At 36.8% G+C, this 26,226-nt stretch overlaps 1 protein-coding gene across 1 annotated transcript in view; it reads right to left on the reverse strand.

Moving 5' to 3' along the window:
* LOC132562430 (fibrillin-2-like) overlaps positions 1-24,683 on the reverse strand; it is a 65,713-nt gene extending 41,030 nt beyond the window's left edge. The window contains exons 1-15 of the mRNA XM_060227172.1: positions 24,594-24,683; positions 14,834-15,140; positions 12,441-12,461; positions 12,050-12,162; positions 10,042-10,112; positions 9,509-9,553; positions 9,018-9,229; positions 6,659-6,771; positions 4,981-5,048; positions 4,594-4,844; positions 2,601-2,719; positions 2,313-2,380; positions 1,770-2,143; positions 1,067-1,179; positions 10-77 (exon numbers count right to left, since the gene is read on the reverse strand). Of these exons, the coding sequence (XP_060083155.1) occupies positions 10-77; positions 1,067-1,179; positions 1,770-2,143; positions 2,313-2,380; positions 2,601-2,719; positions 4,594-4,844; positions 4,981-5,048; positions 6,659-6,771; positions 9,018-9,229; positions 9,509-9,553; positions 10,042-10,112; positions 12,050-12,162; positions 12,441-12,461; positions 14,834-15,140; positions 24,594-24,683 (2,033 nt within the window). The remainder of the gene's footprint in view (positions 1-9; positions 78-1,066; positions 1,180-1,769; positions 2,144-2,312; positions 2,381-2,600; positions 2,720-4,593; positions 4,845-4,980; positions 5,049-6,658; positions 6,772-9,017; positions 9,230-9,508; positions 9,554-10,041; positions 10,113-12,049; positions 12,163-12,440; positions 12,462-14,833; positions 15,141-24,593) is intronic.
* Positions 24,684-26,226: the final 1,543 nt, after the last annotated feature.

The following is a 26,226-nucleotide window of genomic DNA, read 5'->3' on the forward strand; positions in this document are numbered from 1 at the left end:
TTTACTCACTGAAAGTTGTCAATCTGACATTGTTGTAGATGTTTGGAGACGCTTGCAGACTTGAAATAACGACGTAGCTGTAGTAAAGAAACAAGAAAAGTTGATATATCAGCAATTTCGTAAAATATCTTCAGGACCAGAAGAAACTTATGGACAATAGAAACAATACGAACATTGCTAAAATTCTTAATTAATAAGTACCATTTATAATACTGTGAAAGACTTAGAGATTACCAAAGATAATTGTAAATTGTCCATTATGTCACAGTTAAAAGTTTTCCTCTCTGAAGGTACTTCATGGATAAAAATTGTATGCTTTTTGTCCTGGAGAAGCCTTTACAACAGCGGCGAAACTAGTCAACAATAAAGTCAACACCCAGTAACGTGTTAGTATGTTGTGATTAATAGCCTCTTCATATATATCTTCATGTTGATGTTTTGATGACTTCACAGTCATTTTCATCGGAAAAATGACCAGGGTGGAGCATACTAGCACTGTCAACGTAGTATACGGTAAGGAATTAACCAAATTTTTCAGCTGTAGGATGATAATGTTTACCATCTCGTCACACTATTTTACACCTTAGTGTACATAGTATTATATTACAGCCGAAACAGTAGGTTGATTTTTTTCCATCTCGTCACTGCTAGTATAATTGATTTTTATAAATTACGAGAATTCAAAAACCATGAAATTTACCAGGATTTACATTTACTTATTTTGCAATTAAACTTCTAATGTCTATTTGCTATTTCTAACACTTCGACATATTCATGAGTGTAGATTTTCATGCTGTTATTACTTCGAAATGAAAAGGTATATTTCAATAGTTGGTAGTATATATGAAATTTAAACTGACTAAAGTTAAATATTACCATAATATCACATTATCATATCAAATAATATAATGATATTCCATTATAATATCAACTAACATGATAATATTACATCATGTCAAATAATTTTAATAATATTACAGTAATATTAAACAATTTAATACTATTCCATTATCATAACAAATGATATAATAGTTATATATTATCTTATGAGTAGATTTTTAATTACCTGATCACAAAATGTAGACTGAAGCTCGTAGTAGCGCTGGGAGTTTGGATTGGCAAGATCATCGGTGTATTTAAAGTCGTAAAGTCCATATGTCATGTTGGCATAGGTGGCATCTAAAAATTGAATGGATGTGATATTATAACTTACTCTACATAGACGAGACCTTTTTGTTCTAATTAATGTTTACATATTACATAAAGGGAATTTATAAACAACAAACAAATAGGTTTAAGTGTAGAAAAAGCAAAACTAAACAAAAACAAAACACGAAAGTTTTACTTTCACATTTGAAAATCATGTTCAGGTCTCCTTTTGCGAACCTCATCTAAAAAATCATTATAATCATACAAATTGTAAGCAAAAATGATTAAATATCTTAAAATCAAAGAAATACAGAAAAGTGTGATCAATATATGCAAAGAAACTTTCTTGTGAAGCGATACCGTTTGTTCCAGAAAGGTAATTGCAAATCCTGCTAATTTGAAAACGTCTGACTTAATATAACTTGATCAAATGAGAACAAGGGCTGTTACAAAAAATTCCTTTAACACTTTTCTGCTGTAGTTACCTTAGCTATGCACTCGCCATTAGAAAGATTTTATCATTTGAGTCATAACAATAGTGTACAGCACCCAGTTGCTATTCTAACGAAATGGTCTATAACCATTGGAAACCTACAAAAATATATACAATGAAGACATACCGTACACAACGTAGACAGTCGATGTACCAGAGTTGCCAGGCATGGTCAGCATGGGGGTCTCGCTGACATAGACAGTCTTCGTCATCGTGTCAATCTTCATGGAGGTAGTCAATGTGGACTGGGCTCCTTTTGTTGGCATTATAGTCGCCTCTGTTCGCCATACTATTTTGACCTCTATACCTTCTAGAATGACTAGAAGGTCACCGACGAGGTAAGTCTTTAACTTGTCATTTTCTGTGTCTCTGTCATCTACTATAAACTCAGGAGCATTTGCCTTAATCAGTGATATAAACTGGTCGACACTGAATCCCCAAGGATGTTTAAATAGCAGTGAAAACTGACCCTTACTATAGCTTTTACCCTCATCTGGTGGTCTGAAAAAATCAATAAGATAGAATTAAAGCATTTTTCAGTGGTATACAACAAATACACAATACCACGAGTAGCTTTTCAAGTAAATCATACATACTATATGTAAAGACATTAGTTTCAATATAGACATGAGCCAAGTTGAAAGTTAAAAGAAATGTAAGAAAAACTCACAGGAATCCTGTCATGGTACACATTTGGAAGGAAGTTTTCAGGTCACTTTGTACATAAAATGTTTCCAGCTAAAACAAAAGGAAATTAAAACATTAAACTGATGTTGTTGTTTTTTAAATGAATCGTTCATTTTCCTTTAAAAATATCTCGATTTAAGGCTTCATTAAAAGTGATAGAAATGTGGTGTTAAAAATGTTTTATTTTTGTGTCGCCAGAACACTGACGTTTGTTGGTGACTGTTTAGGTACTTTGGATGGGTATGGTATATAGAATGATAAAACTACTTACGTTCTTACAAAATGCTCGGGCAAGGGATGATGCTCGTGCTGAATTCATATCTTTGAGATCATTGCCGTATGTGAGGTTGTACAGATATACGGTCAGTTCTGCTATCATGGTCTGGTCAGCTGTCAAGAAAACACAAAATATCAATGTCAGATTCAATAAGAATATCCATTACGACCAATAAATTGCTACAAAAGGTCTGTAGTTGGGCATTTGAACCTCTACATCCCTATACGGAGCTATGTTATTTGGTGCTATTCACGTGTGTGTCTGTTGTACAATCTTCGTGATTGCAAGTCGTAGACACTGCATGTGGACTTTTAGCCCCCTGGGCTTGCTGTGACCTTCATGCTACGTTTTAATTCACTCGAATAGAGGAAATTCAGAATACACATATATACCTGACATGCTGCTAAAATTATCAAAACATGCGAAATTGCGAAAATTATTAAATTATGGTGTTAGTACATCTCCACATCAACATTTTGACATTTCTTACGATCATTTTGCATTTCTTCGCAATTGCCTCCTATGCTTCAAAATTTTGGCCCTCAGCATCACTGAAGAGTCCTAGAAGGACAAAACAGCTGTATAATGCAGTTTTATTCGCTGTTTGTCTCTACTTTCTCTAACTCTTAATTTGTAGTAAAAGGTGATATTCAGTTGTGTCTTTTGAACATTCTTCTGGTACAATCGACAGTGGTAATGTGGCATTTCTCAACAGATACACAAATATGAACGTATTCAAGCACATAATGTGATGATATGGTGTTTCTAACTCTAGAACATCACTTGTTTGGACTGAAAGGCTGACATGACATATCAAACATTATGTAATGCTCCAGTTTGGAAAGTTAATGTGACAACAATAAAATCCATCAGTGTCTGTTACCAAGAACACAACTTCAGTCTTACATGTTACAGGCCTAGGATTCTACTAAATTTCACTGCATAAGTTTAATGATCTTGTTTATATAGATCGTTAAAAGTCTGTGATTTAGTTAGCTAAGTAAATTTAGTTCTGTGATTTGGTTAGCTAAGTAAATTTAGTTCTGTGATTTGGGTAGTGAAGTGAATTTAGTTCTGTGATTTAGTTAGCTAAGTAAATTTAGTTCTGTGATTTAGTTAGCTAAGTAAATTTAGTTCTGTGATTTAGTTAGCTAAGTAAATTTAGTTCTGTGATTTGGGTAGTGAAGTGAATTTAGTTCTGTGATTTAGTTAGCTAAGTAAACTTAGTTCTGTGATTTAGTTAGCTAAGTAAGTTTAGTTCTGTGATTTGGGTAGTGAAGTGAATTTAGTTCTGTGATTTGGGTAGTGAAGTGAATTTAGTTCTGTAATTTGGATAGCCAAGTAAATTTAGTTCTGTGATTTGGGTAGCTAAGTAAATTTAGTTCTGTGATTTGGGTAGTGAAGTGAATTTAGTTCTGTAATTTGGATAGCCAAGTAAATTTAGCTCTGTGATTTGGGTAGCTAAGTAAGTTTAGTTCTGTGATTTGGGTAGTGAAGTGAATTTAGTTCTGTAATTTGGATAGCCAAGTAAATTTAGTTCTGTGATTTGGGTAGCTAAGTAAATTTAGTTCTGTGATTTGGGTAGTGAAGTGAATTTAGTTCTGTAATTTGGATAGCCAAGTAAATTTAGCTCTGTGATTTGGGTAGCTAAGTAAGTTTAGTTCTGTGATTTGGGTAGTGAAGTGAATTTAGTTCTGTAATTTGGATAGCCAAGTAAATTTAGTTCTGTGATTTGGATAGTGAAGTGAATTTAGTTCTGTGATTTGGGTAGTGAAGTGAATTTAGTTCTGTAATTTGGATAGCCAAGTAAATTTAGTTCTGTGATTTGGGTAGCTAAGTAAGTTTAGTTCTGAAATGATTTTGTGATTAAATGTGGTTCTGTGATTTGGGTAGTGAAGTGGTTTATGATACTTATAATTAAAGTTAAATACCATATGAAACCAAGCTCTGAAGTAAAAACTAGATTTGTGTGACCATTATTACTTACGTGATGGAGTGCTTGGGGTAGGTTTTATTGTAGTAGTGGAGGCTGGGCCGAGATCGATCCCTACGTCTATCACATCAACACTGCCGCCATCGAAAGGCTCAATAAGAAGTGTTCCAATCATTCTCAATTCAATGTCGTTCACTCGGATCTTTTTGGCTTTATCTTTGATTACCTGTATCACGTGATTCTGCATTAATGGATACCGTTTACCTTTGAATGTCACATGGGTGTTCACAGTGACAGGATTATTTCTGAAATCATAAACAAAAACATTCATAAAACATTGTCTAGTTCTAATTGGTCTGTCCAACAACAACTGGGTCTAAAATAGATTCCTAATTCAACATGAATATTTTATAATTTCAAATAAATTCAACCATTACTTACCCAAAGCCTTGTACCTCACAATTATAATACCGGCTACTAAGGAGGCTGGTGTGGAACATTTTCTGGATCTAGAAAAAAGATATGAGAATTAAATATCTTATCTATTGTATTATCTCATTGTAACAGCAAGGAACATATGAGGATACATCAGAAATTAATAATTAATTCACTGTTATTTCTATATCATATGCTAACAAATAGAAATAAACTAAAACTACTAGTGAGATATTTTTGTCAGAAAAAAAAACAACATTTCTGTTTACAAATCTCTGAATTGACACTGAAGATGATCAGAACTTTAATGATCTTAGATAGACAGGAGGTGACAGAGATTCGTACGAGAAATTAAATGGAACTTACATCATCACAGAAAGGTACATCATGGCGGAGATATCTCAGATAAACTTACATGATCACAGAAGGGCAGAGAATGGCAGAGATATTAAATGGGACTTACATCATCACAGAAAGGTACATCATGGCAGATATACCTCAGATAAACTTACATGATCACAGAAGGGCAGAGAATGGCGGAGATATTAAATGGGACTTACATCATCACAGAAAGGTACATCATGGCAGATATACCTCAGATAAACTTACATGATCACAGAAGGGCAGAGAATGGCGGAGATATTAAATGTGAACTTACATCATCACAGATGGGCAGATAATGGCAGAGATAGTAAATATGAACTTACGTCATCACAGATGGGCAGATAATGGCGGAGATATTAAATGTGAACTTACATCATCACAGATGGGCAGATAATGGCGGAGATAGTAAATATGAACTTACATCATCACAGATGGGCAGAGAATGGCGGAGATATTAAATAGAACTTACATCATCACAGATGGGCAGAGAATGGCGGAGATATAAAATGTGAACTTACATCATCACAGAAGGGCAGAGAATGGCGGAGATAGTAAATATGAACTTACATCATCACAGATGGGCAGATAATGGCGGAGATAGTAAATATGAACTTACATCATCACAGATGGGCAGAGAATGGCGGAGATATTAAATAGAACTTACATCATCACAGATGGGCAGAGAATGGTGGAGATATAAAATGTGAACTTACATCATCACAGAAGGGCAGAGAATGGCGGAGATAGTAAATATGAACTTACATCATCACAGAAGGGCAGAGAATGGTGGAGATATTAAATGTGAACTTACATCAACACAGATGGGCAGATAATGGCGGAGATAGTAAATATGAACTTACATCATCACAGATGGGCAGATAATGGCGGAGATATTAAATGTGAACTTACATCATCACAGAGGGGCAGATAATGGCGGAGATAGTAAATATGAACTTACATCATCACAGATGGGCAGAGAATGGCGGAGATATTAAATAGAACTTACATCATCACAGATGGGCAGAGAATGGTGGAGATATAAAATGTGAACTTACATCATCACAGAAGGGCAGAGAATGGCGGAGATAGTAAATATGAACTTACATCATCACAGATGGGCAGATAATGGCGGAGATATTAAATGTGAACTTACATCATCACAGATGGGCAGAGAATGGTGGAGATATAAAATGTGAACTTACATCATCACAGAAGGGCAGAGAATGGCGGAGATAGTAAATATGAACTTACATCATCACAGATGGGCAGATAATGGCGGAGATATTAAATGTGAACTTACATCATCACAGAAGGGCAGAGAATGGCGGAGATACTCGTTAGAAAAGTTAAAGGCGAGATCATCTGTCCATGTCAAGTTGTACACGCGCACAGTCAGGTTTATTAACACCGCATCTAAACACAAACAACATTACATGTGTTTCATTATCTCTCATTTCCAAACTGTAACGTAAATATATATTTTTATGATTGATTCTGTATTGCTTAGATTGTCGATATGTCGATAAAATATACCTACTTATACTGAAATGAGCACGGAGAAGTATTGTATAAGGCAGGTCCACTGCTTTGTTAGTGTTGATTAAGACTGATATAATGAATATTTGTTTCTTTCTTGAGAAAAAAAGGAGTTTCTCAACGTTTCGTATAACTAATACAATAAGTAACCTGTGGTGTACATTTGACAGCTGATGTAAATCTTTATATACTGAATACTACACCACTCTCAACTTATTTAGACGTAATATTGTATAGCAATTGTCAAACGGACTTTGCTGTCAGGAAATTATAATCAATGTTGAGTAATTGTGTCAACCGCTAAGTCAGTATTCATCAACCTTGTGTTAAACTTTCATTATCATCTGGCAGTGATTGATCTTACAACCGCGAACATTTCAAAGCGAACTTAGATTTTTGAACAACACATCTTTGGGGACTTATTTCTTCAAGAGTTAACGATTTTTTTATCTCTTTTCTCGCCTGCTAAAATCAGTGAATAAAACTCTACGTCCGTTTTTTCTCGTTTTTCTACAACAGTATCGGCCATTGTTTAAATAGAGGTTCTACAACGAGTGGCAGTTGATTATCATCGTTATCTAACTCGAGTTAGTTAATTTTTTTAATTTTGAAAAGCCTCGTGTCTTTTAACGTAAAAATATTTGTATTGTGTACAACATTGTTTAGCCCCCATTGACAATTTCGCGTAAGAATACATCGTAGGTTGTCTGATTGTCTCATTAATATGCAAAAAGAGACAAAATCGCTATTTTTGAAGCAAAATACTTATTTATTCAGTAACCTTGTTTGGAAACATCCCGTTACATTAGTTAATTGAAATACGTTACAAAATTACACAAATTGTTAATCTTTTTAAAAAAATAATTTGGAACTAGATTTTAATGCGGATAAGAGTAGTGCTTCTTCGCGGGAAAATGTGAATGCAGACACGATAAAGATAGCGTGTAATTTCGAGAACTTGTAATCACTTACATCAGAACTGTACATCACCATGGACCGTTTTCGAGAGAAATATTTTTTATTGTGAATGTTGATGTTTATTGTGCCTCATAAACTGGACCATCGATGTTATAGTCGGAAATGGGGCGGGGTTCAGCGGTAGGCTTAGTTGAGACAGTGACGATAGGGTCAGGGGAAAAGTCAAACCTGTATCTTGTTTCCGAAACGACCTTGCCCGTCTCCAACCTAATATCAAAGGTTGGGAAACGAAAATTACTGCATTTATCAATTACTATCCCCTTTCCCCCTCCACACAATTTACCGCATCACCGATCTTGACCGCCGGCTAGAGTGACAGATCGTCACTGTCAGGCATGTTGATGATGGGCAGCAGACGATGAAAACAATCGCACGTGGCGAAAGTAGTTCGGGGTCCAATGTCAATTGGCCGATCGACAGCTTTTGATTGACAGCGCGGTTTAGCCAATCAGATCGCGGGTAGTATTCGCCTCTTTGTTTACATTTCGCTACTCCGACATTCTCCGACAATGGTGATACTTTGCTGCTGGGGAACTTGCAACACCGATTTCGCTACCCCAAGCGATTATGGGGAGGTGTTGTGTTCATACCGTTTCCCAAATCTCAGATGAAGCATGAGAAGTGCAAATCTTGGCTCCGATTGTGCGGACGGCCTAAGTATCAACTTAACGAGGAGATCCTGTGGTGTCCTTCTAAAGGAAAGCATTTTTTATTTATGTCTGCTCAAAAGTGCGTAAATATTCACAGACTCTTGTTTGGAAGGACGCTCGTTGAAAGTATGACCCAGACACAAAACCGTTTGCTTTTAGTTTTTTCTTCAACGACACGTTATTAGTATAATTAAGTCCGATATCATTGGGAATGACGTTCAATGCTGACGATACTTTGTTTGTCGGAGATGGTGAGAGTAGCCTCCCTTTATTTTTGGTAGGCGTGGTTATCTTTGCGTTGTCGATCGGCCAATTCCTCGTCCAATAATACACGTGTGTATTTTGCGTATGAATAAACAATGGATATGGTGTTTAATGAATACTCTGGGCGTGAGATAACATTCGCTGGTTATGGTAGAAAAAATAATAACTAACACCAGCGACGTATATAACGTGTTATATACGCCTCTGCTTAAACATTCCATGTTTACTTACCTATGACTCCGTAGTCTGGAATAGGTGTCGGTGGTACAGGCACTTTCATATTCGTGATGTCTACGATAAAGTCTTTTATCAACATCACGTGGAAACCATCCTTAAATATCTTTTTAGTTTTGTCTCGTAATGTCCTCATTATCTCCCCTTCCGTGACTAGGCCCGAAAACGACAGGTCGAAATCCACGACCACACTCTTCCCACTTTGTGTTCTACGGGTGCAAAAAAACACACATTGTTCTAATACTAACAGCGTCTTCTCTCTTATTCTCGTATGGTAGGATAAATGTTAATATTATGTATGAACTTGTATGATGAAATGACCTCCAATCAAATATCTCCTTAAGATATTAGATATTAGAACAAATTATAAATTATTCATTTTCCTTTCTTTTAGAATTTGAATTGAAACTCGTATTAACATTCACAGATAAATCTAATCATTTAAACATATAAAAAATATCAGAAATATATATATAACAAGGACTTACCCCAGTATACCCGAACATTTACAGGCGACAGGATTTGGATTTACTCTGAAAAGGGAAATGGTAATTGTTATTTCAACAATCATTGCTAGCGTAAACCGTAAAATTGAGAATATGTGTTACTAGTTACCTGAGAGTTTTGACACTACAGGCCCGATATTTATCAGAGAACAGATGTTACTAGTTACCTGAGAGTTTTGACACTATAGACCCGATGTTTATCAGAGAACAGATGTTACTGGTTACCTGAGAGGTTAGACACTATAGACCCGACGTTTATCAGAGAACAGCTGTTACTGGTTACCTTATAGCTTTGACACTCCAGGTCCGATATTTATCAGAGAACAGCTGTTACTGGTTACCTTATAGCTTTGACACTGCAGGCCCGATATTTATCAGAGAATAGATGTTACTGGTTACCTTATAGCTTTGACACTGCAGGTCCGATATTTATCAGAGAACAGCTGTTACTGGTTACCTTATAGCTTTGACACTGCAGGCCCGATATTTATCAGAGAATAGATGTTACTGGTTACCTTAGAGCTTTGACACTGCAGGTCCGATATTTATCGGAGATGTAGCCCGCATTCATAAAGTATTTATCCACCTGTAACACACGTAAATAAAAACAAATGTATTAACGTATGACAAAAGAAACCGCAAACATATTGTTTACCTAATCGTTAGACTTGATAAATAATGATATAAGTTTGTGATCTAGTATTCCTGACAGGTACACTTATTTAGGTAACAGATAATTTTCTGTCAGCTTTACGGTCACTTCGGCTTGGTCGGTTATTGTTCTCGTCTGTTGTTTTTTTTAATACATTTTCCTTTTCGCGGTCTTACCGGTTACCTGTACTGACCCTGATATCAACTTAACGTTGCAATGTTGTTTGTCACGCGCTATTGTCTAGGTTTGGATAATTTATAGTCGATTCAATCTAAAGTGGCGAGTATATAAGTAGTCCTGTCGTTTGTAGATTTAGTAGTCATAAGTTTGGTAAAACACGACAGCACGGGTCATGACGTCATGTAGCGACCCTGGCTAAGAGCATGACGCTACGACTGATCCATACCATGGCTAACCAGGTACAATATATATTTAGGGAGAAACCTCGAAGAAAATGGTATCTAGTATTGTTTTTGAATTCACAGCTCAGAAAAACCTGTGATTTAACTTACTTAATGATTACAAACAGCACGTGCTTCAACATCACGAAGTACTATGTACCTGAGTAGCTCTATGTTGCTATCCATTTAGTGCAAGGATTATAACCTTCACGGATTACCAATGGAAGTACAACACACGAGATTTTTCACGCTATATTCGAAGCAGTTGATATGTGTAATAAAAATTATAGCGATTATCAATACCTTTTGTGATTTAAAATTGTAAATCACATTTCTTTATTGCGATATGTTAATCTCTTGACTTTAAGTTAAGATTTAAAAACAGAACTGGGTTATCTACAAGAATGAGAGCACGTCAGCTACAGACCTGATCAAACATTGTAGTATACCGAGTTTTAAGAGATACGGGTTGACGTCTAATGGGAACGATTTAACGTTTAATTACACTTTCATGGTGTAGAGTTAGATGTGTTCTATGCTCACTAGTACATCTAGCAGTTTTGATTGGTCAAAATCAATAGCGAGAGCGTTGTCCATCATCCCTCTGGGGACACAAAATCTCATTCTTCCCGTAAACTCCAAATGTGTGTGTGTTTTTTTTATTTTCGTTTTTTTCCAGATATCACCATCATTCTCTCGATTTTTTAGTTATATTTGTGGTTTTGTTTATATGTCAGTATTCTTGATAATTTTATTACAACTGATATGAAATAAACATTGTATAAAAACGATGTATCTTTATTGGGGCACTGATCTAGTCATGCTTGTATTTGTAATCCTCTCGTGCACGAAAAACTGATAACAATGTCAGAATAAATTAAACAAACTGACCAATAAGAACGCTGAAAAGATCTTATCGTGTGATGGTTGCATGACAAATTAATTGTCGCCCCGGATATGCGTCATTTCGTCCACTGATCTATTTTCTTGTTGACATTAACTGTATTGTTATCGATGTGGTCATTGCTCGGCAATAATTCGGCCATTACTACACATGTATACGACCACTTCATCAAGTGTCCAATCAACCGTTGTGTGTCACAAGATTTTCAACTTCTCGCTCTGGCATGATGTCACTTCCGGATTTTTGGGAGAGGATTTGGAAGTAACATTTACAGTAACACATTTTCAGCAGGTAGTTTTAAATGTTCACATTTGTAGTTTGATGTCAATGGCCCACAAAATGCAAAAACTATTGTTACAAATGTTTCGTTTGAAAAAATAAAGAAAATTGTTTTTGTTTTTTTTAAAGTTTGACGTTTCTTCTCTATTGCGAAATCCATTCCTCAAAGCATGTTTATATGTGATATCAGGAATTCAAGGTAAGAATTTCAAATTGATAATTCGGTTAATATCTTCGTACAGAGTCAGTGGTAACTTTAAATGGTCTATCCTGGTCACCTGTCTTACCTCTGCACAGAATGGGTCTGCTATCTGTTTGAAGTGCGAAGAAGACACGTTGGACATTTCCGGGTGCCACGTCTGGTTCAGTAGAGGCACCGACGCACTGGCAGTGTGCGCGTCTGTAAGATATATTAACATAAACTTTTATTTACTTTAGATTTGAGATCTTGCTTGTAAAAACTAAGAACTTCAAGAGCCGTTTATAATAAAAAAATATATGTAAATTGTTATGTATACTCAAGATTGCGTTAGTTTAGATCACATTCGACGTATCAATTGTAGAATCTTGAATTCATTATGGCAAAATCGAAAACATTTCAGTCATTATTAAGTTAAGGTGAGATAAATATGTCGGAGGTCAGGTGTTTAGAACAAAATTAAAAACTCCGTGACTTACTTGTGCCGTAATACCCAGGAGCTAAAATGAAAAAAGAAGATGAAAAGATTTAAAATGCTAATCATTCTATAGTGAATATGTAAACGATTTCTTTAGAATTACGTATACCTATCATCTCTGTTACACTCGGCTCCAGGGGATAAAAAAGAGAGAAGTCTTTCCGGGACAAATATATAATAATCATTGTGTATAAAATCTACTGTTTCACTCTTCCTGTGAGTTTGGGAGAAAGTAAGTTATTACAGCTTTACAAGAAATACTCAACAATTCTGACGTCCTTGTACATAGTAATTGCCGATGTGGTACTTGAAGATTTTAACATGCTCAAATTATGGTGAATTAAAAATATTAATTTCAAAAATCTTATAAAACATTGGATTCAGGACTATGTAGAATTTGATTTACATATATTATTATTTGAAGTCATGGACAATGCCTTTTGGAGCTTCTCAGGTCAAATATTTATGTACGTTAAATCAGGCGATATAATTTAACCTAGATAAGTATTTAACTACGGGCGTATAACAAGATTCATATGTCCTTAAACTACATGTCTCCTCCTCTAGAAAAGAACCCGAATTTTATTATTCGGTGTACAGCTAGTGTCAATACCTTAAATGCGTTTTCATTTCATGTGAGTTTAGGAAACAAGTCTTACAAGTATTTATTTATCCGAGCCTTTATGAACAAAGCTTAAAACTTTGAGTCGAATTTCATTTGGTCTCAATTGAAACGAAAACAAATCTAGTATACTTTTTTTATCACAGAAAGTTAACAAACTTTTACGTTACAATGTGGAGGACAAAACGAAATGGAGGCAGTCATTCTAATATTTCAATCGATTTCTGATTGACACAGCCAATGAAAAGATTCTAGAGTACACGTATATGACACTAGTGACATATACGTAAAAATATTACATTGGCGAAGTCACTGGATAACAGGCGGTTATGTGATAAAAGGCGATATATATAGGAACATAATGACACTGAACTCAGGGACCTGAGAATTCAGTCTATGCCTACACTTCTCTGTTCATAGGTTATCAGGATGAAATACATTTTTCTTAGGTCCCTGTGACAGTAAACGCCTCCAACACAATTTGAACGATGAGCAGGGACTTGAGACCATTTCTTAACACTACATTATGTATCAAATGTTCTACATCCATATCTACATGATCTGGTGTGGTTAGAAAGTCCCTGTGACTGTGTAACGCCTAATCACTTCATCAACTAACTTGTCCCAGGTTCTCGACCCCGTGACCTTGATATATTCTTGAAACTCCCTATTGTATAACCGTAATGCCCAACCCTTCCCTTCGAGGAGGAAACATTGTCATCAAAGTAGGACCATTCATCAGTCCTTCTACCTGTAGCTAGAGCTGCCAGCGTCCTGTCAGGACTCGTGACCTCTAGACAAGGTCAAGCCCGAGGGTCATTCTACACTTCAGCTAATGGTTTGACTTTCAAGATGATCTATATTAAAAGCACCTTGTGAGGTCATCGTTTTCGGCATAGGCGTATATATCACGCGCTCACGAGCATGGCATTGTTATCAAACTGTTATAGACAATTTATGACTTAAAAAATAAGTCGATTTTAATTGAGCCTTTATCATCAGTTTGTGGTATGGTTATGTGGCGATATGTAAATATAGTGCATTACTTTTTTGCAGTATCTATTTTCATATTGCAGGGATTTAAAACTTAATTGTTGTTTTATAATGTTTGTTTATTTTTAAATATTTTCTGTGTGTAATGACTGTTCCCTGGACGACTGACCACAGATGGCTATCTATCTGTCCACAAGATAAGTGCGGTGATGAGGCTGTAACTGACAGCACGTGCGATACACCTCCGCCCTCGGCCAATAACGAATTTGAGCTATCATTTTTCATTGTATATCTTGGGTCGTTTATTTTTCACAACCAGACGTGGCTGCGGGCTTTGTTACACATATAGGTGACTTATATAGGATATTACACCATTAGAAGACACATGCATTAACTCCTTGTACGGGATTTTGAGCTACTCTTAATTGACATTAATTACATATATGTTGTTCCGCTTTATTCCGTAGTTAAAATCACTATCAGACTGCATGCTTTTGATCATTTCAAACTTGTGACGTTATGCTTAAAAGATGAACATTCTAAAGTATCTCCGATACACACGCATATCAGTGATAAGAGAAACAGTGTCTCTAATTCGTGGCGTCTGAATTTAGATTTTATTTCAGGAATTTATCCCCCAAATGATGTGCTCTATAAAGAAAAGTTGTTTAATAGTTTTCTGTATAGGACAAATCTAAATATACCTTGGTGAATACGTCATACTATAATAACCACAGTGAGAGGTCAAAGTTCAATTCCTGGATCAACATAATACATACCGTCCATCAACAGAAAGTAGACCAATAGTCCTACTCCAAACGCGACAAGTAAGGCTCCAACTAACAACAACAGCACTAAACCAAGTCTTTTCTGTTTATATCTTTCACCGGATTTCAATTTCTTTCTGCTGTTTATCGAAGAGTCACTGGCCGAGGTATTATACATCTCGTTTGCCACCGCGAGTCCCGGGCCAACACCCAGGGAATTATGGGTGTTATAATGATGGTGATGGCGGTGTTTCTCTGTTCTGTGATAATTCCCAAATTCATCTTCATATCCGTCGTTGTCATGGTAACGCCTTTGTAACTGAAACGATCAAAATAATGGTTAGTCTAGAGTTTATTAATATCTTTAGATTGTATTGTCACACATTCTTCTTTTCGGGCACGAGAATATTTCCTTCGTAAGTTAATATTATTATTTATATGTTCTATCTTGTTCCCCGTGTGGAATTTGGTCATGGAATCGCGGAGGAAAAGAGCTCAATGGTAGAAAGTGAGGCGAGAGAATGCGAGCGGAAAGGTGCTTGTTACTATCTTGATGGAGGTATTCGTGAGGGACCTTGGCGCAAACAGGTTTCTTAGCAAATCTAGGTAGAAAGAGGTGACTATTATGACCAGGAGAGGATACGCCTGGAGAATAGGATGACCAGGTGAGGATACGCCGGGAGAATAGGATGACCAGGAGAGGATACGCCGAGAGAATAGGATGACCAGGAGAGGATACGCCTGGGGAATAGGATGACCAGGAGAGGATACGCCTGGGGAATAGGATGACCAGGAGAGGATACGCCGGGAGAATAGGATGACCAGGAGAGGATACGCCTGGAGAATAGGATGACCAGGAGAGGATACGCCGGGAGAATAGGATGACCAGGTGAGGATTCGCCTGGAGAATAGGATGACCAGGTGAGGATACGCCTGGAGAATAGGATGACTAGGAGAGGATACGCCTGGAGAATAGGATGACCAGGAGAGGATACGCCGGGAGAATAGGATGACTAGGAGAGGATACGCCTGGAGAATAGGATGACCAGGAGAGGATACGCCGAGAGAATAGGATGGCCAGGTGAGGATACGCCTGGGGAATAGGATGACCAGGAGAGGATACGCCGAGAGAATAGGATGGCCAGGTGAGGATACGCCTGGAGAATAGGATGACCAGGAGAGGATACGCCGGGAGAATAGGATGACCAGGAGAGGATACGCCTGGAGAATAGGATGACCAGGAGAGGATACGCCTGGAGAATAGGATGACCAGGAGAGGATACGCCTGGAGAATAGGATGACCAGGTGAGGATACGCCGGGAGAATAGGATGACCAGGAGTGGATACGCCGAGAGAATAGGATGACCAGGTGAGGATACGCCGAGAGAATAGGATGACTAGGAGAGGATACGCCGGGAGAATAGGATGACCAGGAGAGGATACGCCTGGAGAATAGGATGACCAGGAGAGGATACGCCTGGAGAATAGGATGACCAGGAGAGGATACGCCTGGAGAATAGGATGACCAGGTGAGGATACGCCTGGAGAATAGGATGGCAAAGAGAAAATAATTCTTGTTAATAGGATGACCAGGAGAAGATAATCCTGATGAAAAGATGACCAGGAGGAGATAATTAAGGCAAATAGTGACCAGGGGAGATAATGCATAACCAACAGAGCTGCCTTGTTACATATCAACAATAAAGTATAGTTCTACTCTAACTTGTAAAAAAGATTTTACAGTTGTAACAAACACGACTCTGATGATTCTTCGATTTTTTGTTTTATCTTTTTTACATTTATGCCGCACTACAGTTCGGAGTCCGCTTTATGTGTACTTTTGACATGTTTACTATTTCTGGATAAAGCACTTCCCTAGCCGTGTTTTGACGAGAACATGGTGTTACAATGTAAAACACCCAACATGTATGTAATACACCGTTATAAAACGGTCGTATATTACTGGCGAACAAGTACACGCTGCTGTCGGTCACAACTTTCACAACGTCTATAAGGAATAGGAGTTTGTGAGATTCCCATACATAAGGACATAACAAGACACAGTCGTGAATAGTAAATGAGCAGGAATGTGCAATTCCAAGCGGTGTATAGTTTCCTAAGGACTATCTTAACCCATGAAAAACGCAACACCTGATCTCGATTTAAATGACGCCGCAACCGATGTATAGATATTTCAATAAAGCGAAATGGTGGGGACAGGTTCTTCTACAGCTGTTCTTATCCCTTCTCCTTACCCTTACCCCTCCCCTTGCCACCGCAACCTTTCCCTGTCCCTGCCACTGCCACTGCCCCTGTTCCTGCCACTGCCCCTGTACCTATCCCCCAGTCCCTGTCCCTGTCCCTATCCCTGTCCCTGTCCCTGTCCATGTCCCTGCCCCTGTCCCCTACCCCTATCCCTATCCCTGTCCCTGCCACTGTCCCTGTCCCTGTCCCTATCCCTGTCCCTGCCACTGCCCCTGTCCCTGCCCCTGCCACTGTCCCTCTCCCTATCCCTGTCCCCTATCCATATCCCTGTCCCTATCCCTATCTCTGTCCCTGTCCCTTCCACTGTCCCTGTCCCCGCCCTCTACACCTTCCCCTGTCCCTACCCATGTCCCCTACCCATTATCTCTTCCTTGTCCTGCCACACCCTGTGCCCACAGCAGACTCTTACGGCAATGGTTTTCTCTTCCCATCCTCGACCTATATGTACGAATGGATGGTGATAGAACAAACTCGGAAACAGAAAGAAATGTTTATTTATTTATTTATCTGTTTATTCATTTATTTTTATATTTATTTATTTTAACGGGTTTTACGTCCACTATTTCTTACTGAATAAGTCACGAAGCTAACGGAACGAAAACAATGACACGAAAACGAATCCCTATAGGGAACAAAGCAAAATTGTAGAAGATCTGGCCTGCTTACGATATATTAAATTTCCGAGTCTTTCAGCCAAAGTTTAGGTCTACTATTGTTATGCTGAATGAAATATTACCATAGAATACATGTTTCGAATCCTGACGTATACAGGGGCGTAGCTAGCCCACCAGAAATGTGTAAGCACAGGCGACGGGTCATGAATTTCATGAGTTCAAAGGTGTTTTGGATCGTTTTCTGAGACATTTTTATACTTTATTTAGCAACAAACTTCAACCCCTGATATTCATTTTCAACCATAGTTTTGTAATTTTGTCCGACATACTCTATGCACGGATTTTTTATGTGTAAGCCCGGGCTTTTTCTTTCTATGGAAGCTACGCCCCTGGTATGAGTGGTAGAAGTTTTTCATCTAGCCTGTGTGTACTGACCACTCCACAGGACTGTCTGACGTAGTAGTGGTCCCCATTAATCTCTCTGACAGAATATACCTGTAATGACGTTTCTGAGGACGGTTTGTGATGTACTACACCGTGTCCACACACGTTTAGAACACGACAGGAAATGTAGTAACCGCGGATACACAATATTCTTTGATATTCAGTCTCTAGATGGAGTTCTGTCCATATCACGTGTTCATAAGGTCTGTCCATACTTATATGTATGTAATTCGAACTACAACGATATGCCGGAACTGGTTGCATAAAAACACAATATTTACTCCAAGTGCCAGGGGTTTTTCTTTTTCTTCTTTTTTAATACCTTCACGTGTATCAAATAAGTTATATATATTAGTTTTATTCATATGACATGTCTTTTTCCGCGTCTGATGTGTACCGCCGACTGATTGTGTGTTATAGGATCATAATTGTTGATGAAAGTTAACAAAGGAGAAGAGGTTTGAGTACAAAATCTGCACAAACATATATATATAAATATATCGAAATACATGTAAATCGTCATGTACGATCGCCATTGGATCGGCAGTGCAACGACCTCGCACATGAATACTGACCAAACCAAAAAAGGAAATCTGTGCTGACGCAATAGAACCAGATTATGGACATTTTATGATAGTAACTTGTAAACGTGATGTTTCGCTGTATTGCACTTCCGCCTGTCAACATCGATTATTTACATCGGCTCTTAAAACGTCAATTTATCAGGAACGCGTGCCTTTAACGTCCTTGGTTTTTCTGTCCTGTTTGGAATGCCTTATTTTTGAGTTAGCAAACGACCTATCCAAGTTAAACACCGTAACTTCCATTTACCCATTATCGTAGGTCTAACGTGTAGAATACTTTATGAAATCATATATATGAACGTTACCGTACTAAAAATACACAAATTTTGAACATCCAAAAATGTGTGACCATGTTGTAAGTTACAAACACAACAAGCTAGCTGAGGCCATGATGGTGTAGTATTGATGTGGATATACAATGTCTCGAAAATTTCTTATTTAGCAAATTTCGGAAAATTTTTACGTATTTTTTCCAAAAATCTGAAGAAAATATTTCACAAACTTCCCAAAATCGTTACGGTCCTCTTTATTATGGGACCGCAATGTACTCTCGGAAAGATAGGAATTCACAGTGTAGCATACCTGTAGATAAAAAAGTACTTATGTTTACCTGTATATCTCTAGTATACCACGCGTTGATCTCGTCTTCATTCAGATAATCCATATTGTTATACAATTACCTGTTTTCAGATTATCTTTTCTTCTAAATAATTTTTGATAGATCTTACACTCTATATTTATACAATTATAGCAGATAAATTGTCATGTGACCTTATGCAGCACCCATTTTTTTGTAGATAAACATGACCATATTTAGAAAAGATGACCCTTCATTAATACTGAAGTTGACAACGGTGAACCAATCAGTGGTGTTGGTATGTCCGTTCTGACCATCCCCCGCCTTACTAAACTGACAGCTATGTTTTTATATGTTATTATTATTAATCATACTTTGATTCTTGTAGGCAACGCTTCGCTACATCTCTACTTTATGGTCAATCTTTTTTCTGAACATCAATGAGAAAGCTGACCTTGAATTGTATTTATGATCGTTATAAAAATAATAAGTAGACTTAGAGGTATAAAAGTACAGGTGTGCTGATTGAAGATTCCTTGGGGTATTTCTTTTTTGAAATAATACGAACTTACAGCCATAAGATTTGCGGCAAAATTAGGAGGGGGGGGGAGAAAGTTTTAATATAATAATTTGTTTTAAACGCGAATTTCCTTTTCCGTAATCATTGCTGACGTTTTGTAATTAATTTTCTCTTCAGAATAAACTCTGTCCATCTGATTTATATTAGGATCAGTCACTTGGTTATAATAATTACTTCCAGTCGACAAAATCACAGTACATCTGTGTAGCTAAGTTATATCGTATAATTTTTGCATTTCCAAAAGACTAAACATTTTCTCCATGAGATCGATAACTTTGTAATTTCGATTTTTCCGTTTTTTGTAACTAACTAGGCTTTGAACAATCTCGCCTCGATCTGTAAACAAAGCTAACGTCACACCCATTGACCACGGGAATGGTCACACAAATTAAGGAAGTGACGTCACGTGCGGAAAGTGTTTGAAGTCAATGAAGACATCTTGTACTAACAGAAATTTATCCCACTTGTTTTCGTGTTTTCTAAATTTATGATAGAAATATATTGACTGAAACAGCATATTACAGTTACCTCAGTACACTGATCTCCAAACCAAAAAAAAGACAAGAAATTTTATATTTTGATATCTAAATGAAATAAATCAATTAATTTCCGGACTGCAATATGTCTAATACCCAATATTATACACGAACCACATAAAGTGTCAATATCATCCGATCATCAATAGATAGACTCAGTACTTATGTGTACACTGGTAAATTCTAACCTTGATAAAGCTAGATCGGTTGCGCGATAGATTGTAAACCAGAGGTCACGGGTTCGATCTCTAGCGGAGGCGTTGTCCTCTGTTACAGAGTTGTAAGTCATTCAAAACTACCATTGAATTATAGAATGGAGTCATTTACGTTACTCCATGAAGCCAAGACCATGAAATTTTAATGATTATAGAATTAAGTCAAGATTTGAGTTTTTGAGTCACTGAGTCACCAAACGTCTTCGTATCATTACATATTTGAGTTAACTACCTATCCGTATTGTTACAGACTTGAGTCACCTGCCCTATTCGTATCATTCAATGTTTGGGTCACTGAGTCACCAAACTTATCCGTAAGATTACAGATTTGATCTACCAAAGTTTCCCGAACATTATGGATTTGAGTCACCAGTTTATCTGTAACATTATAGATTTGAGTTATCTCCCTTGTCCGTATCATTACAGACTTGAGTCACCTACCTTATCCGCAATGTAGATGTGGGTCACCCCACGAGTTGAAAGTAAACATGGTCGGGACAGTTACATACGCTAAAATATCTATAAGGACGTACACAATATACATGAGAATTTTTTCCGACATTTTGTTGGCCAGAACTAGACACTTTAACTATATTTCGTAGCTCAAAATCATTATAGTAATTGTCCAAACTGACCATACCTCTATTATAGGTACTATTGTAATGCAATACTGTCTTTCAGCCTTGCCTAAAACATCCAAAGTTAGTTAAGACTACGATAGTTTTGTTTAAAACAAGGTAGTAATTCAAAATCAACAACTAGTACCATGTAAAGTACCGGGATAAATCTGACCTCTGACCTTGTTTAACGCCATTGGCCTTACGCCTGCGTAATGTGATTTATATTCTAGCTGTGACGAATTTGTAATGTTCTCTGACGAATGTGAGATGTAAGGCGTGACCTTTGACCTTGGCCTATGACGTTGATTTCTACCTTTGTAATATAATATGTGTAATATCTTCTACAAATGTGTGAACTACAAGCAACTGTACACTTCGCTTGAAATGCGTGACCTTTCAACTTGACATATGACCCCCATCTTAATAGAATATTCGCATTCCAAATCTTATCAAAATAAGATTTCAACCGTTTGTCTAGAATCAGCTGCTAAGAACACGAATCTTAAGTTATACAGTTTTCTGTGACTTATATTCACCTACATATCAGAATTACACAAAATAAGACTTTATTTCATTATCGTCTTATTGGAGGTCAAATGCCAATCTTTGGTATAACAAAGTATCCTATGACTCTGTTTATTATATGCCAGATAGTAGATGTTAAGTGATCGATTACCTCACGTAAACCTCGCCATACCTAGGTTTTGTTTAACGTCCCGTCGATATCAGGGTCATTAGGGAAAACCCAAACTGAAATTCAGCATTAAACCTGTATATCGTTATCGTTTAATCTACCTGGTACGATGAAAAAAATATGTACAGGTACCCATTGTGTATGTCGGGAGAGTGTGACCTTTGCACTTTGGTGACCTGTGTTGACCTGTATTGACCTCTCCATTGACGTATAACTATGTAATAGGACATAGACATGTGTAACAGTTAGCTAAACTGCTTTGATGGCGGACGTGACTGCCTTGTTATTTAATCACATCAGAGCTTTATAGTCAGATATATACAGAATATGTCATTGTCTTCCGGCAGTGCTTCTGCATATTTGTCGAAGGAGAAGTATAAGGCCAATGTCGTCAATGTTTTCTACAACCACGTTAATGTATGTGGGCTCAGTAGTGTGATTCTATAGGAAGAAATTTATATAGAGAAAAAAAATGATAATAAGTAAACGATTTTTGAATTTTACACATTCTTTTAAAGAAAACCTTTCTTTCTTGCAGTAATGGTTATTACACAACTACTGGAACATTATTTTCAACTTATTTTCATTTTTGTTGTTCGTTTCACTTTTTACCAATATCAAGGATTAAAAGACAGATGATCAAGATCAATCTACATGAAAATAGCGTCCTTCCACATTTGATTTGTGTTGGAGGTTACTATAATATATATATATAATACGAGATATATCTATTTATTTCATCTGCAGCAAGAGCATTTTAAAACTATTTGATGGGGATCAGATTTCGGTAATTGTTAATATGAATGCAGACAGATAAATAGATTGACATCCTTATATTGACAATAAAATCTGATGAATGTTCAATAGTTATATTTCATTTCAGATATTTAAAGATCATACTGTTTTTATTCTAGATCAAGACATAAATGTCTTCTCCGTGTACATGTATGTTTATTCACTGCAAGAGCTTCGTGGAAATCATAATCATCTAAATGATTGATAAAAGCTAAAAATGTGTTATCTGACTTAAAGCGTTGACGTAACGTTGGTCAACAATGACGTCATAGCATTTTCTTATAATCTCTACATTCAGAAAATCGTTTTCTTCCTTTAAATACGTGATATTAATGAATCTCCACAAAGCAGTTAATCCCGTCACCACTTTAACATGTCAGAATGAACGAAGACGGGACAAGTTTATAAAGACAATATCAGTAAACCAGCTAAAGTCAGTTTATCATTGATGAGAAGTTAATAAGTGTTATGTATACTGAGTTGTATTACATGATTTCACAACAAACGAACGGACTAGAATTTGTGTATTTAACTTCCGCTAAAAACCTAACTGAGGTTGTGTTGGGCCCCGGTCAGCTGGTCAATAGATCACGTAAGGGTCATCAGACGCTGTAATGAGGAGCGACGACGACAGTGATAGCAATAAAGACGTGCAGAAGTATTGACAGATGCCAGTCATGTTTTGACGTATCGATCTGTCTGTGTAGGTAGTTAGTGTCCATTATCCGGACTGCCATTTCCCCCGACACTTACTTATCATTAATACCTAAACTTACATAACCACCAATGTCTTCATGTCTTTTGGCATTTTTTGTGAAACATTTTACAACAAATTATTTTAATAATTAATAAAGCGGTATTTATTCCTTTAACTATCTTGGGCGCTTTAAGGCCATATTGGCGGATTTTGTTTTCTTTTCGCAATTCGGGAAATCTATTGGGGTCTGAAAAGTGTCGTTCATGTCATGTTTATTTCCAAATTCCATTAGAATCCACACTTCGTGAAATTTAGAAAAGCAAGACATTTTGTAGAAGTTACATGTACATGCATCAGTGTACCAGTACCGACATATAAAGAATCAGTTTTTCGAAACAAGTTTCCATCGATTATATGACACACAAATCGAATTATGTAGCCAACAATTTTGTCTAAAATGAAATATTAAGTAAATTTTATGGATAGAACAAGAGTTATTCTACTGAGATAAAAAAAAATAGATAGGGATCATTAGTGCAAAAGTAACACTAGCATAACCTAACATATGAGACGGTAAGGAGGGGTATCAAAAATAATATATTGTATTTGATGTCGTCGTGTGTTCAATTGATATTAGAAACAGGAGGAAGATGCTAATCTAGATCTACACAAAAGCATAAAGTAACCGCCATGATAATTACATCTCAGACGTTCAGTGACTTTCCCGTTATCTGTGTTGACCAATATGATTTTATCACATCTCGCAAGATTATTTCAGGTCTTTATAAGTCTGGTTTATATTTTACTACGGACATATAGTCAAATTTTCAGTAACAGATTAAAACAATGTAGAACAAATTGAAGAGATGCGTCTGATGTTAAACTTTCCCACAACGATGAAATCTTAACCAATATAGAAATTTTAATTAAGTTGTCGGTAAGATCTCAATTTAATCACAAAATCGAATACACGAAACGATTTTTAACTTAAACGCGTCGATATTTGAAAAAAATAACCATATTTGGATCTAGATTTCCAAGAATTTTGAATATTGAAGACATAAGGAAAGTGACTTTTTTAAAGTATCGTCATTAACTATATTATCAAAGAACATTTTGATTGGAGATAAGCGATATCTCGCAATACTTACGGAGTTCCCTGATTTCCAGTACCCTTCGTCTGAAGGCTTCGCGACAGTGTCTTCTCTCATGTGATCGATCCAATGCGGGGTGCGATCCATTTTCAAGATGGAATTATTTTTTCTCTCAAAAGCACAGATTACTACACATTATTATTCCAATAAAGTTGTGAAATAATTCGAAAAATCACATATCAAAATTTGATCAGCAACGATTACTTTTCTCTTCCCGTGAGAATCTCAACATGCACTAGGTAATATGAGGACAGTATAATGACGTCCGGATGATGAGCCTACTTTCTTCCCGTCTTTCTCTACATCTGAGCATCAAATGAATAGCGTGGATTCTTTTCTGCTCGTCGTAACCACAAATGACGTTCGCCAAGAAAAATAAAAAACGCCAACGCTTTCGTGACTTAAGGATGAGCGGTGTTATCAAGGAGTTGTCCTCAGATTCCCCCTCTCAGGTATCAGCATTTGAGTAACCAGCCCGCGATGTAACACTACTGCACTATCTAGTCTTCATCGCCTTCAGGGGACGTAACTCTCTCCTTGCTGTAACGCGTGTTCGCTCGGCCGTGACGGAGTGCCATTCTTTCTTGGCCCCGGGGATGGGCATATCTACATGTAGCGACGTGAGAGATCTAAGGGCTGAGCTATTGCTGAGAGCGAAGGAGACATCTACACTAATCACTCTATGGTCGTGTGACTCTATGTCAGAAACAGGTGGACGGTTTGGAAGTATTTATCACGGTTTCATAATCTCTTTTTCGACGCAATTACTTAAACTCAAATACGTCAATAATAATAAAATGAAAGTAGAAAAATACCCCGATTCTTTAATTTAAGGATTTATATTGATTATTGAACACCTTTAACATAACAGTTTTACCTTTATTATTTTTTCTGCTGTTTACATGTAAACCTGTAAAGTGACGAATTATGAAAGAGTGCATGAGTACAAATTCTGCCAACTTTCTTCCGGTTATATAAAGTTTTCATTATGGTCAAACACTGTGTATATGTGATATCGTTGGTACAGTTATTTAGTTATATAGTAGTTCGTAAGCTGTAGAAGTATCATACGTTAAATACGCCGTGGCGATAGTTTCAGACAACTTTAACACGGATTTCATTGATGGATTAAGAATGACATGGAGGATATCGAATTCTCATATTGCTCCATGTTCGCCTATCTTTCGGAATTCCGATCCGCGAGTCCTTTCTTGTGTGGGTCTTTATAGCTGTAAAGTTGCTAGTTTTGTCGGAAAAATGAAAGACTTTCACAATGTTATTTCTTTAACTTTTCAAAACGGTATTTAAATTGTTTATGTTAAGAAGAGCGAAGGTATGACATTTCGTTGCAGCACTCCATAATCTGTGTTTGATCAAATCTGTCTTTAGGAGAACTGATGTCAAATTTCAGACCACTCCCTACTACGTTTGTTTCGTGATGATGAAAGACACGATACAAAAAATTGTAAGTTTGTTCAACATCTAGAAATACTGCACCCAGATTTTGCTCCTTGTGTTGTTTGATATTGAAAAAACTTTCGAGTTATAATATTACCTGCTTTATCTGTAATTATTTTCTCACAAAATGTCTTTTATTTCTCTGTTAGCAGTCTAAAATCCTTCTGTTATA

This window comes from Ylistrum balloti, unplaced genomic scaffold, assembly GCF_031769215.1.
Source record: "Ylistrum balloti isolate Yb309-2 unplaced genomic scaffold, AGI_CSIRO_Ybal_v1 Utg371416, whole genome shotgun sequence".
Lineage (NCBI taxonomy): Eukaryota > Metazoa > Mollusca > Bivalvia > Pectinida > Pectinidae > Ylistrum > Ylistrum balloti.